General features: G+C 39.4%; 1 protein-coding gene across 4 annotated transcripts in view; it reads right to left on the bottom strand.

Annotated features, from left to right (window-relative positions):
- EPHA5 (EPH receptor A5) overlaps positions 1-10,554 on the bottom strand; it is a 325,672-nt gene extending 315,118 nt beyond the window's left edge. For all 4 annotated transcript variants that reach the window (XM_065877349.1, XM_065877352.1, XM_065877350.1 and 1 more), the window contains exon 1: positions 10,374-10,554. In XM_065877349.1, the coding sequence (XP_065733421.1) occupies positions 10,374-10,554 (181 nt within the window). The remainder of the gene's footprint in view (positions 1-10,373) is intronic.
- Positions 10,555-14,995: the final 4,441 nt, after the last annotated feature.

Genomic DNA, 14,995 nt, shown 5'->3' with positions numbered 1-14,995 from the left:
AAAGCCCAATGACAAGAAGCGGATCAAGTACTTAGTGAGAAGGAAAAAAAAAAATTAGAGGTATGAGTGAACATGAGAACAAATATCTTCAGGACTCCACATGAATTTTTGTATGCACTTTAACCGTACTTCCCACTGTCCGTGGAATGAGCCATTATTTGGATGGTGAGGGCAAGAGTGACTGTGGACATCTGAAGGACTTTAGTCAACAGTCACCCCTTGTGTAGAAGAGTTGAAAAGAGCAGTGCTGGAGTCAGACTGCCTAGGCTTGAATGCAGATTTCTACCACTTTTGGATGGGTAACCTTGGGCAAGTTATTTAACTGTGCTCTTCCTCAGTTTCCTCATGTGTAAAATAGGAATAATATATAATAATAATAATAATACATATTTCCTAGGCTTGTTTTGAGGAAAATGAATCAGTATACATGTAAACCACTTAATGTTTGGCACGCGGTATGTCAATAATGAATGTTAGCTATAATTATTGTATACAGGTGGGTGTACTCATGCACGCAGATACACACATACATTTCACAAGCAGATCTAAATACAATACATTCTAAACTTCCTTATACCTGTTTATGTTACCTACATAAAAAAGATAAGCTTTCATAGAATTGTATTAAAACCTTTCTAAAAATGTAAAAGCTCAGTTATATTTCCAAGTAATATTTTAAAATCTGAATATAACTGAGCAGATGAGAAAATCGTATACTTTAAACCAAAACAGAGGTGTCCAACTATAGTGTCAGACATATGTTTCAGGAAACTTCTAAGGCTTTAATTCTCCCAATTATCCACTTTCATAGCACCATAAAGGTCATTTAAATATATATATTATATATTATATTAAATACATATATATAAGACTTACTATGCCAGTACTAAATATCCAAAACATTTGAAATATCTCTTGATATGTTTTGTGGCAAATAAGAAACTTCTGACCCCTCCTTGGGGCATAATGAGATAAAAGGCAACATTTACAACCCATAATCCTTGTACTGATGATTTTCCCTTTATTTCCTAATCAAATCCCAGTATTCAATATTAAATAATTAGGAAACCAGCAAGAAAATAGGACAACATCATGCGGTTGATTTTTATCTTCGATTGCTCTATGGAAAATTTGCATATGCAATTCTTTTTGTTAGATTATTTTCCTGTCCCAGATTCCCTTTGATCATCCAATGCAAGGAAGACAATAACCTGTGATTCTGAAAGCTTATCTCAAATATCCCACATTTGGTGTGGGGAAACCCCAGGGACTAACATTTGTTGGATACCTGTTTTGCTCTAGGAATTTTACTAAGCAACATACATACTCTGCACATTATTTTATTTTCACAGTAACGCTATGAGTGTGTGTTAACACTTAATTTTAACTATGTGGAATCTGAGGTGGATGGTTCAAGAACACATCACTCACACATAGCAGGGCTCACTTCATGGTCTTTACATGTTCCCATTTTGCACTACCCAGTGAGAGGCAGTTATCACAAAGTTAATTAAAATTAAGCTACAGGACCCTCAATGACATGGGTCACTTCCATGCCACTAAGGCACCAGCAAAGTGTTCACTAAGTCCGTATTTCTGCTACACTTGCAAAACTAAAATTTTTTTGTACTCCTTTCCTTAAGGACGATTCCTCACATAGTGTAAACTTAAATCCACAAAACTGCTGCTCCCGATGCTTCCTTGTATCCTAGTCCTTACCTGGCAAGAGAAGCATTAACATACATGGACTTTGCAGAGCTCTAACCAGCCACACTCCCACAACTTATATATGCTCACCAATTAGAAAATTATCTCATTTTGATTGTTCTCCACAACAAGTATGTGAAGTAGTTCCATGCTACAGATACATGAACTGATGCTAAAAAAAATAACACAGTGAGTGTCCAAAGAATTCAGAGGTAGTAAATGATGGAGATTAGAAAAAAAGGAAAGAAAACAAAACAAAACAGAAACAACTCCACAAAATACAAAAACACAAAACAAAACAAGACTACTTTCTTTCTGAATTTCAAAGCCAGAAGTTTGGATTTGTTTTTTTCTTTTCTCTTACTTTTCTGTAATTCCATACCAGAAATCCTTTCCCTGCTTCGTTTTGCAGGCTTGAATCAAAAAACAGTGGCTCCAAATCTCCAAGATTAAATGGTTCTGTTGTTGTCGTTACTCCTACCCCCAACTTCCAGAAAAATCAAATATGATGGTTTGAAACTAGATATGGTTAAAATCCTTCAGACACAACAGTTCCCAAGTATTTTCTACTTTTCTCAGAAGGCTGGTTGTACCCCTTTTAGGAGACTCGTGACAGCATCACTATACTGCCTAGACAGTAGGGAGAAGACAGACCACTGTCATCTTCCACAAAACAGGGCAGTCGAATGACCTGTCCAGCTAGCAGCACACAGGCCAGGGCTCTGCGTGAAAGCTACAACTTGGCTCAGAGAAAGCGTGCCTGCTGCGGACTGCTGGGCTGAACCAGTGCCAGCCGGACCTACCTGCTGAGTTTGTCTTTCCACAGAAGTCATTAACAAGCATCCTGGAACTGGAAGGGACAGCCAGTGCAAAGTAAATAAGTGAGCTATCTTATAAGAAACACAAAACTGACAGAGATACCTTAAACTCTTGGACTTCTGACTTAAGAATCAAGTAAAAAATATATAATTTGGTTTGCTACGATCTACTCTTTACCGTTAAGGACTGGGTCCCATGATTTATTTAACAGAAGACTATATTGTCTGATCGCCCCAATACTTCCTTGGAGGCAGGATGTATGGATGAGCTCTTACAGGCATGGATGAGCTCTTACCCTCTTATCTTGCTTTGACTTTGCATAAATGGAGTCTCTGATAGGGGAGGGGGGAAGAAAGAAGAAGGGAAAGAGAGAGAAAAGGAGGGGTAAAGGGGAAATGAGATGTGACAGATGAAAATAAGAGTGTGAAATTATCATAAGAGAAAAAAGACACTACCCATTTCTGAGTAAAAGAACAGACTGTATTTTCTCTAAATCGTCCAATACTGAGCCGGAAACATGTTTCCAAGTAGGAACATTTTCTCACAAAGCATATGCAAAATATTTCAACCCTCCGGTTTTGGCTCTTTGATCATTATTATTATTTTTTTTTTTACCAGATCATTTACTTAACAGAGTTATGAGCCCAGTTTAGTTAGAAATGAAGACGTGTGTGATGGATGGAGAAGATAGCCTGGGCAATAGTCCAGCAACTATAACAGAATTAGACTCATCACAGACACTTTAATCCCAATTATTTAATCTGCGAGGTATCTAACGCCACAAATATTTGCCATGACTCAAGAAAACTGTACAACTTACAGAGAAATAAAAGAAAAAAGAACTAAATGGATGAAATAAAATGAGCTAAAGAGTTATTTTTTTCCATTAGGCTGGGATTTAAATCTTCAGAGTCAGTAAAACAAATATAAAATTAGAATGTGTGTGTGTGCTGGTATGGGATTTTTTAACAATATAAGAAATAAAACCCAAGCGCTTTTATTAATATCAAGTTCATAGTGATACCATCATGACATCCCTCATCACTCTTTCTCCCAGCTTCACCACAGCCTTAACACACAACCCAAAACGTGTCCATGCGCACAAACACAATCCTCAGGCAAAGTTCCTGCACTCTACTTAATAAATGCACAGCAATTAAAGCCATGAATACTGAATCACCGGAAGATACAGAGGAAAGAATGCATGACCTAGGGTCAACTTCTGATCAACAAAGTTTTGTATATTCTCCAATAGTTTAAGAAATAGTTTAAATGATACTAATAAAGTACTACATAAACTGATCAGAAACTAAAGGCTGTAGAACCTACAGGGAAAAAAAGAAAGAGCTAAACCAGTGCTTTAAGAACAGAGCTTACTAGGTTTTCTTTAACTGAATACATTATCAATGAGATTCTAAAGACAAAACACACACTTTTTTTTAGAGGATTGTGCGGCATTCTTTAAATGGTAGAAATGACTCCTTATGGTTTCTTTAAATTGCTAAAGATTAAAAAAAAACATTAAAAATTATACCCACTTAAAATGGCAGCTAGTAATAATAAAAGTCATCATGCTAAACCACAGTTTTCAAAAACTCCAAGTGGTGCAACTACTAAATTACAGTTTTATTTTATAACTTTGTAACACCTAGAATTCTCATTAGAGATACTCGATGACAAATTTGAACTTTTAGAAAAAAAAAAAAAAAGCCAGACCATAAAGTCCCACACATTTCACTAGACACAATTTAAATTATTATGTACCTTACAGCGTTTTTTTTCCTTTTTATTTATTTATTTTTTGCTTTACACTAACATTATATAGGCTAAGAATTTTTTTTTTAAGGCTAAGGAATTTTTAAGATGGTAATGAAATAAGTTAAAAGGTAATTTAAAAATCTATTTCTCATGAGATTTGTTGATTAGAATTATGTTTTAAGTCATTCAATTAAGTGTTTTCTATTGCCATTTTAATATGAATTTTAAATTACAGCCATCTCTTATTTTATGGGATTAGAATGAGTAAAGTGAATAAATCCTATACATGTGAAATCTACAGTGTCAATAGAAAAATGTAAATTCCAATCAAGTTTTAATACTCAAGAATACCTGTACCACTACTTATTTGTAACTTGATTTATAAATGGCTATTTCATAGTATAATTTACGGCATCAGTGAGCCTAGTATTTTGGTGGAAAGTTCTTTATTACAATACCTTGCATGTTACCAAATATATTCTAAAAAATGAGCTGTTGTTCAAAATTTGGATTTAAAATTCTTAAACATTTTTTCTTGTTCAAAAGTAAATTTTTGTCTTGTTCAAACACTTTAAAATCTATTTCATTAACTCTGAATAAACAAATGTCTATAAAGGCAGAAACTAAAACAGGAAAAGTAAATATATGATAAAGGGAGACTCCTTAAGCTGTCATGCTGTTTTGTAAGTTAAAAACCAAATACTTAAAAATAGATCATTTACATTTTGATTTAAACATTTTCAATGGAACCAATAATTCAGACAAGATTTTCACAGTGAATAACTATCAAATCTTCCAGTTTTCTAACTGCTATATAATATAATAATAACATAATGATTTGGAAAATGTTATGAATAGAGAATCTCCAGTTATTCATTTCCTATATCAAATATATCTTACTGAATAACCTATTTTGTTTATTATTTCAAAGTTATGTATTATTAAACTTTTTGTAAAAAACATGAACTGTTTAAATCTGTGTTTACAAAGCCTTTAGCACTTATTTTTTAGTGACTTTTGTATACATTCATAGAAACGTAAGTGTATCATTTAGTCTGGGATAAAACATATGATACATTTTTAATGTCAATTAAAAATACCATTAGGTGTGTTTATGTATACAATAGACTAGGATAACTCCTTTGAAGAAATCACTATCTAACAAACTGATTATATACATTTTGATAAAATAACTAAATATGTATTTACCCAGTAGAGCATGCCAGCAGGAACTATTCTGCTCTATAGATAAATACATACTCACCAGAGATATTAGAGCATAAAGAATCACTGAGTCTCTAACGTAACAATTTACATTTTTAGCTCTCATATTGATTTCATAGTTAAAAGTCACTGTTTCTGGAAAGAAAACAAAAGGACAAATACTGCAATCAATTTTAGTGATTCATAAGCAAGGCTGAATATTCAAACTTCAGTTAATTTTGATGTTTTATGAAAACTATTGTAAAAGTACTTTAAGATTGTTTAAAATGCCATAATCATCTTTGAATAATCAGATACCTCTGCTGACTTAAGTTCATGTTATTCATTAGTAAAATGAAATATATCTGCTAATTTAAATTGAAAAAATAAAGTATAAAGAATTATCATTACTTTTACAGTAGCTATTTCTTCAAGATATTAACAACACAATTTTCTTTTTAAAAAAGTTGTTTGACTCATAAAAGGAAAAATAACTATAGCTAGTTAACATAATCATGCACACTACCTTTGACTATTTTTACAGTCAAAGGTAAAAAGGTTTCTTCCAAATGAAAGAGAAATAAATTGTTCACTCAAGCAAATACATAAAAAAGCACACCAAACAAAGGAGATTCAAGTGGTCAAGTCAATAAACAAAAATGTAGTGAAAATAACTAAAGCATACTCATTTTCTCAGCAGTAGCAACACTGAATAAAGTCTAATATTTAATTAAATAGACTAGGGCTGTTTTGTCTGTAAATAGCTATATCATCTCATTTTTATATTTCATGTGGAAACACTCTAAATGGTCACATTTTGTAAAGCAGAGTATTAATAATACAAATAATGGCAAGTAATACATTTCTAAGCATAAAAAATGAAACTTTTCCCATACCAATTATATCCTACGTGAACTTACATAAAGAATTAATAAGATTTACAAGTGACAATATTATAATAAGAATATTTTCAATCAAAGGAGAAATACCCATTAGAAATGCAGAAATTGTTCAATCTCTTCCCTGCCCTAAATTAGGAAATGAAATCCTCTTACATGTCACCCTGACACCCAAGAAGATCTTTGTCTCCCTCAAAAAAAAGGCTTACAATTTTAAGACCCAACCCTCTGCTCCCCATTCATGGTTTATAAAGCAAAAAGCCTAAACTCATGGTGGCTTCCTAGTTCCAACTATCTATGATTCAAATAGGAGTAATGGCTCTCTTTTTTTCTTCAGTAGTGTCCTGGTGAGGGAATAATTTTACTGTCCTTTTTCCGTGGGGTCCTGCCTCTTTATCTAAAAGGAAATGAATTACAACCAGATGACAAGGCCACACAACAAAGCCATTTGGTTTTACAAATCTATTATGTCTGTCCTCTAATCGTTTTTATGGGCCTGGTCCTATTATAAACCAAGAAAAACCCTAAAACAAACTTTCTTCCTTTTCTTTCTTTCCACTGAAAACATTTACAATTTTGTAATTGTTTTTCAAACAGTTTAGCCCCCCAGTTTTTCCCCTCACGTGGTGTTTTTTTTTCTCCCTCAGAGTCCCTCCATTCCACTTTCTCCAACATACAAAACATTCAGAGACAAGAAACTGGACTTTTCAAATACAAACTGCTGACAACTGTCAGAAGCACTTTACTGGGACATTACTGACTGTAGCTCAATGAATTTAGCTTGATTCACTGCGGGTGAATCATTTTCAATGCATAGCTCTTCAGCAGTAATTGGCCAAGAATCCCTACTGTGAAAAGCACTTGTCAAATAATGCTTGTTTACAAATATATCTCCAGACAGCAAAAAGTGGCAGTTACTGAATAAGTTCAGGGCCACCTCCAATATTCATAACAGTGGACATGCTCCCTTTACTTATTAAATCTACTAAAATTTTCACTTGTTGATACACTTGCTAACATTTGTCCTGCCTGATCAGTCTTAGACAATTTTTTTGCTTTATATATGCCTTGGAATTATTTTACAATAAAAGTCTTGTATATTACACTGTAGTTCAAAGGTTTCTTCCACATGTTATTTATGCCTAATGTGTGTAATAAGACAACTAAAGATATATTTACATTATCCTAGAATTCAGGCTAAAGAGTAAATTTTCCTCGTCTATTATCCAATGTATTCTAAAATTCATTTCATATCAGTCCAAGATTCTAGACACATATTTGACTTTTTCAGTTCAATTCTGCTTATTTATGTCTACCAAACTTAAATTTTAAACATGACTGGAATACCAATTATAAATGTAAACTCACATTTATTTCTATCTGCCTTGAAAATTTTTTTCTCACATAATGGGAGCATACATATCATATACACATATAATGTATATACACACTATAGTCTGAGAAATTACTAAGCATCTATAGCTTGCAGAAAGCAAAGTATAGGAGAGCAAGTTATTAATGGAGTCAGCGCATACATAAAATCTTTCTGCCCCTGATCTTCCAAAGTTCCTCCAAAAACAATCAAAAACAAACTTAAAATCTCCAATCTGAATCTTTAAATAAATAAACAAACTGACTTCTGTTATAAATACCTTATATTCTTGTTCTTTGATTTAGAAGAGCAGTATCATGGAGAAACAAAAAGAAGAGAACATAAATATTAAAGGTCTGGGATGACACTAATGGAAAGATGGAAACTGTTGGGCAGAGACAGGATGAATGAGAGGAAGTGTGTGTGTGTGTATAAATTTTATTTCTAGTTATGTAAAATAATGAAGTTACAAAATGTACCCCAAACAACAGACACGCTTTTACTTTTAGCGTCTTCAGAACACTGGCTGGTAAAGTACCGCTCATTGCAGGTTAGACCTCGGCAATCCCCATCTCACTGAAAACCAAGTTTTGCTGTGTGTACCACTAGCTGGGGTAAGGACAACACAGTCTGTGGGTGTTAAGTCCGTAATATCAGCCAGTCTACCTTCCACAAGACTCCAGCTCCGCTTACAATAGGAGACCGATGCTATTTGCTTGCTTCCCTCCATCCCCTTTTGCCTCTTCTCCCCGCACAGTCTCGACCCTTGTTTCCATTTAGCGCCACCTTCCCTGAGACTTCATTTCTTCCATTCTCTAACCAAGAGCTACTACTCCCTTTCACCTCTACATAAGCCCCTTCCCCCATCACACCTGGAAAAAAAAAACTGAAACATAAAGGAACACACGAAAGGATAAATTATATTACTACTACTATTACTCTTTAAACCCAAACCAGGATGCCCCTTTTGGTGGAATAAGACAGTTAATGAAAGGACTCCTAACCCCGTCATAATCCTCCGGACTTCTAACATAATGAATCTAACATGAGATGTCAATAAAAGGACTACGACTTCAGAAAACACTTTCTCAACTTTGGAAGGTAAAAAATGCAGACTGCTTGTGTTAAACATGGGAGACTTTAGGTAGGTAAATAGGTGGATAGATATATCTACATGTAATCCTTAAATCAGATTTTTTTTTAAAAAAATGTAGGGTTAAAGAGAGAAATTCATGGGGTGGGGTGAGGAGTCTCGATCTGCCCTGCTTTTCACACGGTTCCTAGGGAGCTGGCAGCACTCCCAAACCAGCACAGCGGCTTCTCCTACAGCCAAGACACAACCCGTGCAAGTCACGAGGACACACAAGACTCCGCCGTTGCTGCTTCATCTTTCCGGTCCGGCAGCCCCTGCCCCACGAGTGGAAGGAAAATTTTAAGGTTCTGTGCCTCACTCGAGGCATCCGGAGCCCCGAATCGAAACCCCAACCTCGCAGTCAAGAGGGTAGGGTTTTCAATGTGTTCGTGATGGAGCTGACCGATATGAGATGCTGCCCGCCCCCCGCCCCCGCCACGCATTGGGCTGTGCCCTTAAGCTCGGTCCCGGCGTGTAAGAGGAGCCAGCGCGGCAGAACGGACCCGGAGGCCGAGGGCGGCTGGCTGAGTGGCTGAGCAGAGCTCGGAGAGCCGCGAACGCCGCGCAGGTGCTGCTCCCGCGCCGACCCTACTCTCCCAGTGCAAGGCGGGGACAGTCTTCTGGGTCCGGAGCGCAGAATTGGGGGTGGGCAGGACAGTGGGGACTCGAGATTCCGGAGCGGGGCTATTCTTTCACGGAAACATGGGAAGACCTGACCCGGTGGATGTCAGTAGCGCCTTCCCGGAGGCGACACTCCCCTTCCCCCACGAACCCTCCGCCTCCCGCGGCGTCCCACCTTCCCGCCTTCTTCCGATTTCTCCTCAGCGTGATTATGAGACCCCCAAAGTGAGCGACACCAGCACAGTGTGGAGCGCCTTCCTTCCTTCGCCATCTCCCTCCCTCGAGAAATAAAAGCTCTTACCACCCACCCCAGAACAGCAGCGGGTGATGCCCTAAATAACAGCTCCCAGAAAGCACTCCCCTCTCCCCCAAATAAAAGCATCCAGCTACCCCCACTGCCTCCAGTTTCCCATCCCCGGCCTCAAACAACGGTTTCGAAAAGCCCCACCGCTCCCGAGATCCCTGCCACTGCTCTTCAAACAGTTCCCACTCTTTCAAGCTCGAAATGTCACTTCCCCACGCGCTTCAAGTGAGACCCAGCCGCACCCAGCCTCCGGGCGCGGGTCTCGGAGCCCTCTTTCCTCCCGGCTTCCAACTTCCCAACCCCCCCCCCCCCCCCCCAAGCAGCCTGTGTCCACAGGCAGGTTCCGCGCCCAGCACTCCGCAGCTAATGTCAAACAATGCAAGCAGAGACGGCGGGATGCGAGCGAAAAGGCTAGCGAAAGCGGACGACAAATGGTTCGAGAGGAGGGGTGCAATTTCATCCGCGGCAGCCGCGTCCAGCGCGCCCGGGCCCGCGCCTCCAGGCCCCGCCTCGCCCCTCCGCCCCTGGTTGCCGCGGTCCCCACCCCCACCGCTCTACCTTCGTTGCTGGGGCTGGCCAGGAGGGTCCGGAGCGCGGCGCACAGGAGAAGGCAAGTCCAGAGGGGGGCCCTGCGAGGTGCGGAGTAGCAGCCGGCCAGAGACGCGGGGGTGCTGGGGAGGTCGTCGCCGCCGCCCGGGGGCCGCCAGCCTCCCGCACCCCGGGGCCCCGAGCTCCGCATCTTCTCTTCGCTGCCTCCGCCGCCGCTGTCCCGCGCCGCTCAGTTCACGGCTCCCGCCTCGCGGAGGGGGCGAGAGAGGCTCGCGCTTGCTTCTCGTTCCCCGTGGGCTCCTTCGCCTTCTGGCTCGCGGCTCGTCCTAATGCGGGAACCAGGGATCCTCTGAGACGGCTGAAGTTTGCTCCCGGCTCCCTACTCCCTCCTCTACACTGGGGTTAAATGAAATACTAGTTACGGTTGATAGTGCAGTTCGGGACCGGACTCAAGGGTGTCGAGAAGGTCCCGCGTCCTGTTCTTTACCTCTTTAGACTTTTAAGGATGGGAGTCTTTTAAATGCCATTGGGGGAGAGATAAAGGCTCCTTTTCACTCTTCAGGGCTGAAATGGACGAAGGTAAGGAAGACAAGGCATCTTAAGAAAATATCCTCAATAAAAAGAGGAGAAAAAAGCAGGGTGGCTAAGGAGAAAGGAAGAGGAGTTGAGAAAATATAGGGTGGGGAAAATACGAGAGAGGCGAACGGAGGAAAAGACCCAGAGTTCAAAGAGGCCGGCAGAAGGAAACAGCTGCGGGCTGAGCCCTGACGAGGGAAGGACTGGCAGCGGCTAGTGGGCAAGAGCGCAGAGCCCTGCGGCGGCGGCGGCGGCGGCGGCGGCGGCGGCGGCCCGGAGCTGCGGCGGTTCCCGGTGCTCGGGGAGGAGGCGGTGTGTGCGCCGCTGGGCAGGCGAGCTCGGAACTGCACCGCCACGGCGCGCTCCTGCTGAGTCTGGAGCTCCGCGGTCTCCTCTGACTGCCCGCTCTGCGCCTCCCACCCTCCTCCCTCCTCCTCTTCCCGGCTCCCCCCGCCCTCTGCTGCTCGCAGCCTCGCCAGTGAGAATCTACTGTAAGTGTGAGTTGCTTAGACGAAGTCACACACCCACGGAGGGAAGTAACCAGGAGGCTGCCGTGGCGAGTGTTGCCTAGCGTTCTCCGAGAAAGGCGCGTCTTTCTCCGAGGATAATTAGAGCGAAGAATTCTCCTGACGACGCCTGCGAAGACCCGGGCTCCCGGGAAGCTGAAGGGAAATCAGACCTAGTTGAGCAGCAAGCCCTTAGAGGAGCGGGTTCCTTGTTTGGCATATTGCCTGCTGCCCATCACAGGCTTGTGGCATCAACAACCTTGCCGTCACATAGCCAAGCATTCGTAGGCTGTGCTAGTCCGTGGCTAGTTTCTTAAATACCCTTATTGCTCACTGCTACTGACCCTTTCTATTCTTCCAATATTTTGGCGGCTGGAATGAAATAATTAGTCAACATTTTCTTCAAAGTAAATGGTAGAATTTCTAAATATAGAAACGTTAGCTATGATTGCGATTTCAGGAAGTCAAAGAATTTGGCAATTGAGAATTGTGGTGTTCCAGTTACTTTAAGATGTGATGATTTAATTAACTAATTTCATTGATGGAACGTTTTATACTTTAGAAATGATATGATATGCAGATATATGAAATTAATTCCAGTGAAATTAATTGCAGGATATTTTTAATTAAATTCGTTTTAATGTCGTATTCTGCTGCATTGAGAGACACAAATAATTAAGAAAAACGGTTTAAAACAATTAACTTTCCATGTTTCACCCCTATTATGTCTTCCCTTGCTTTATTATTTTTTCCTCAATTTTCTCATTCATTTTTTCAAAGAGATACATCTGAAGGGCAAGTTTTAGTATACTGGCATTAAAAAAACAAAAACAACAACAACAAAAACTGCAGATAAAGCATCTACCAAAAAGTGTAATTTTAGAAGAAAGGTATCTCATTTAATTTGCTGCAGAGTATCTACTGTGAAAATTGGGTTTACACTCATACCCAATAAAGTTGGTTCTGCTCACCAACTTTAATATCGAGAGCCCTGTTTGTCTTCACAATAAATTTCTCATAATCTTTAGCTGATGACATTTGTTTTTTGTTTAAATATTTGCAATAAAGATGAAAGAATAAAGCGGTAGTGATGCAATTTCATGAAGAGGTGGAAGCTCATCTTTGATTTTCTTTTCCCTGAAATGTTTTGGCACCAGAAATCTAAAAGCAGCTTCTTTCTATTATAATGTGCTCCAAATGCATGAAGCAAATATAGAGGAATGGCAGTGAATCAGTCTCTCAGTTTGGCAAAAAGCCTCACAGTGAGATGAAAAGTTAAAATTTATGTTTCTATTTGAAGACCATTCAGAATGTAAGCTCCTCCGCCCAAATTTATAGTTGAGTTACTTAAAAGTATCTAAACAGAGCTTCCCTGGTGGCGCAGTGGTTGAGAGTCCACCTGCCGATGCAGGGACACGGGTTCGTGCCCCAGCCCGGGAAGATCCCACATGCCGAGGAGCGGCTGGGCCCGTGAGCCATGGCCGCTGAGCCTGCGCGTCCGGAGCCTGTGCTCCGCAACGGGAGAGGCCACAACAGTGAGAGACCCGCGTACCGCAAAAAAAAAAAAAAATCTAAACAGAATATCAAGGAAGTTATCTACAGCCTATGAACACATAATAATGCTATGTATGAAACATAGGAAGTTTAATGGGACTTTGAGCTTGCTGTTTTATTTCTTTAGGCCTCAGTATCCTCATCAGTAAAAGAGGGATTTGGAGAAGATGATCTTCAAGTTCTCTTCTCTTCCATATCCTTTGCATTTCTGTTACTACTCTGTTCATCTGTCTCCAATTATTTACCTTTGACTGCAAAATTGCCAAATTTCTTCAGGCTATCTTTGAAAGCCTTCTACTACAAACGGCTTAAACAATTTTTCTATTTTATTTTACACTAAAATTTTGAATTCAGTGTTACCTAAATTGTCTCATACCTCTCTGCTTTTACATATGGCACTCCACTCTACAGAAGTTCCACCAGCCCCTAAAAATATTTAACATTTCCCCCACCCTATTCCCTTACACACATCTCTCTCATCTAAAACCCTACTCAATGTCCAAGGAGAGTCAAGCATTCAAGACTGATTTTTCTCTTCCCAGAAAGAAGTGATTTGGTTCTCTTTCTCCAAGTATCCATAGCTTGTGATTTATGTCAATCAACACAATGACAATATTTCGTGAGTGAAAAACTGGAAGGAACGAATGATCTAACTATATATATATATATATATATATATATATATATGTATAAAGAGACAATTTAAACTAGGTATGTCAAAGAAAACTTGGGACACTGTTCCATATGGTGAGAATTATTCTACCTTCTCATTAAGGGACTGAGAATACAGAATGCAAAATACTTTGTATTCTCCACCTTACAAAATCCTTTGTATTCTCCACCTTGCTATTCTCCGTCTTTGTCATGGTTGTTAAATAGTATTTATTACATATCTTTGAAAGAATGAACAGCTGTAAAATGAAGCCCCAGTGACAGCAATGAAAGTCATTTTTTGGTCTAATGAAGGTTAATCAGAGAAGACAATGAGGGTGATTTGGCTTTGGCCTCAATCTCCAAGGAAGTCTTATATTTGACCATGTGTTGATTTCTTGGCACGGACATACTGTTAGCATACTTACATTGGATGATGGCATTGCATGAAAACTAGATTTGTCTTTTTCTGTCATACTACAGCTTTGCACAAAAAAGGCTACTATGTTTGCATTTCTCATTGCTTGGGATAACTGCTGTGGCCTCAAAATGGTGAAAGTGGCTCGTGTCTCCCTAGATCTCTACTTGGTCTGGCTTTCGTACTAAGCTTTCATGAAGAAAAGATATGAAGAATCACCTTGATATGACACATTGAAAGGTTACTACCCTATAAAAGGTATTATAGTTAAATTCAATGTATTAATAAACCTGAATATATCTTCATTGCATTCAAAGTAGAACAACAACAGAAGCATTTTTAATAAGCAGACTTGCTAGTATTTAGATGACTTGCTATGTATTAAGCATCATGTGATGTTTTACATCAATTATTTTATTTAATGTTGACACTCCAACCATCATGTCTGTGTAATTATTGGCATATTGATGATGAGAAGACCGAGGAAATGAAGTAGGCACCCTGAGTAGTCCAACAGCTGGTAAGATGTGGAAATTTTAACCCATGGCACTGACTCTGTGTGAGAAAATTATAATGTAACAGAAGTAAAGAACAAATTTGATAACCAGTTGTTCAGGAAAAAAGAGCAGTACCCAAGAATTCTCCATTAATGGAAACAATTAATGGAAAAAGGTATTCCAATTTTCAGGTTTATTTAAATCTAAACGGAATTAGCCAAATAATACAGTGCAGGTCAGTTAAATGAATAGGAGAAAACAAGAAAGGAAGGATCCTAAATGAGCATTACATGGAGAAAAAGACTGTCTCATGTACACAAAATCATGTACACAATTTGTTTGTGTATACAATGGAGACAATGGACCAAATCAAGAAAATAACAAAACTGAGGTGTGTGGACAGATAAACAGGCAACACAAACAGATGGC

This window comes from Phocoena phocoena, chromosome 5 (genome assembly GCF_963924675.1).
Source record: "Phocoena phocoena chromosome 5, mPhoPho1.1, whole genome shotgun sequence".
NCBI classification, from domain to species: Eukaryota; Metazoa; Chordata; class Mammalia; order Artiodactyla; family Phocoenidae; genus Phocoena; species Phocoena phocoena.
The sequence above is the reverse complement of the archived record's forward strand: the minus strand, read 5'-3'. Positions and strand labels throughout refer to the sequence as shown.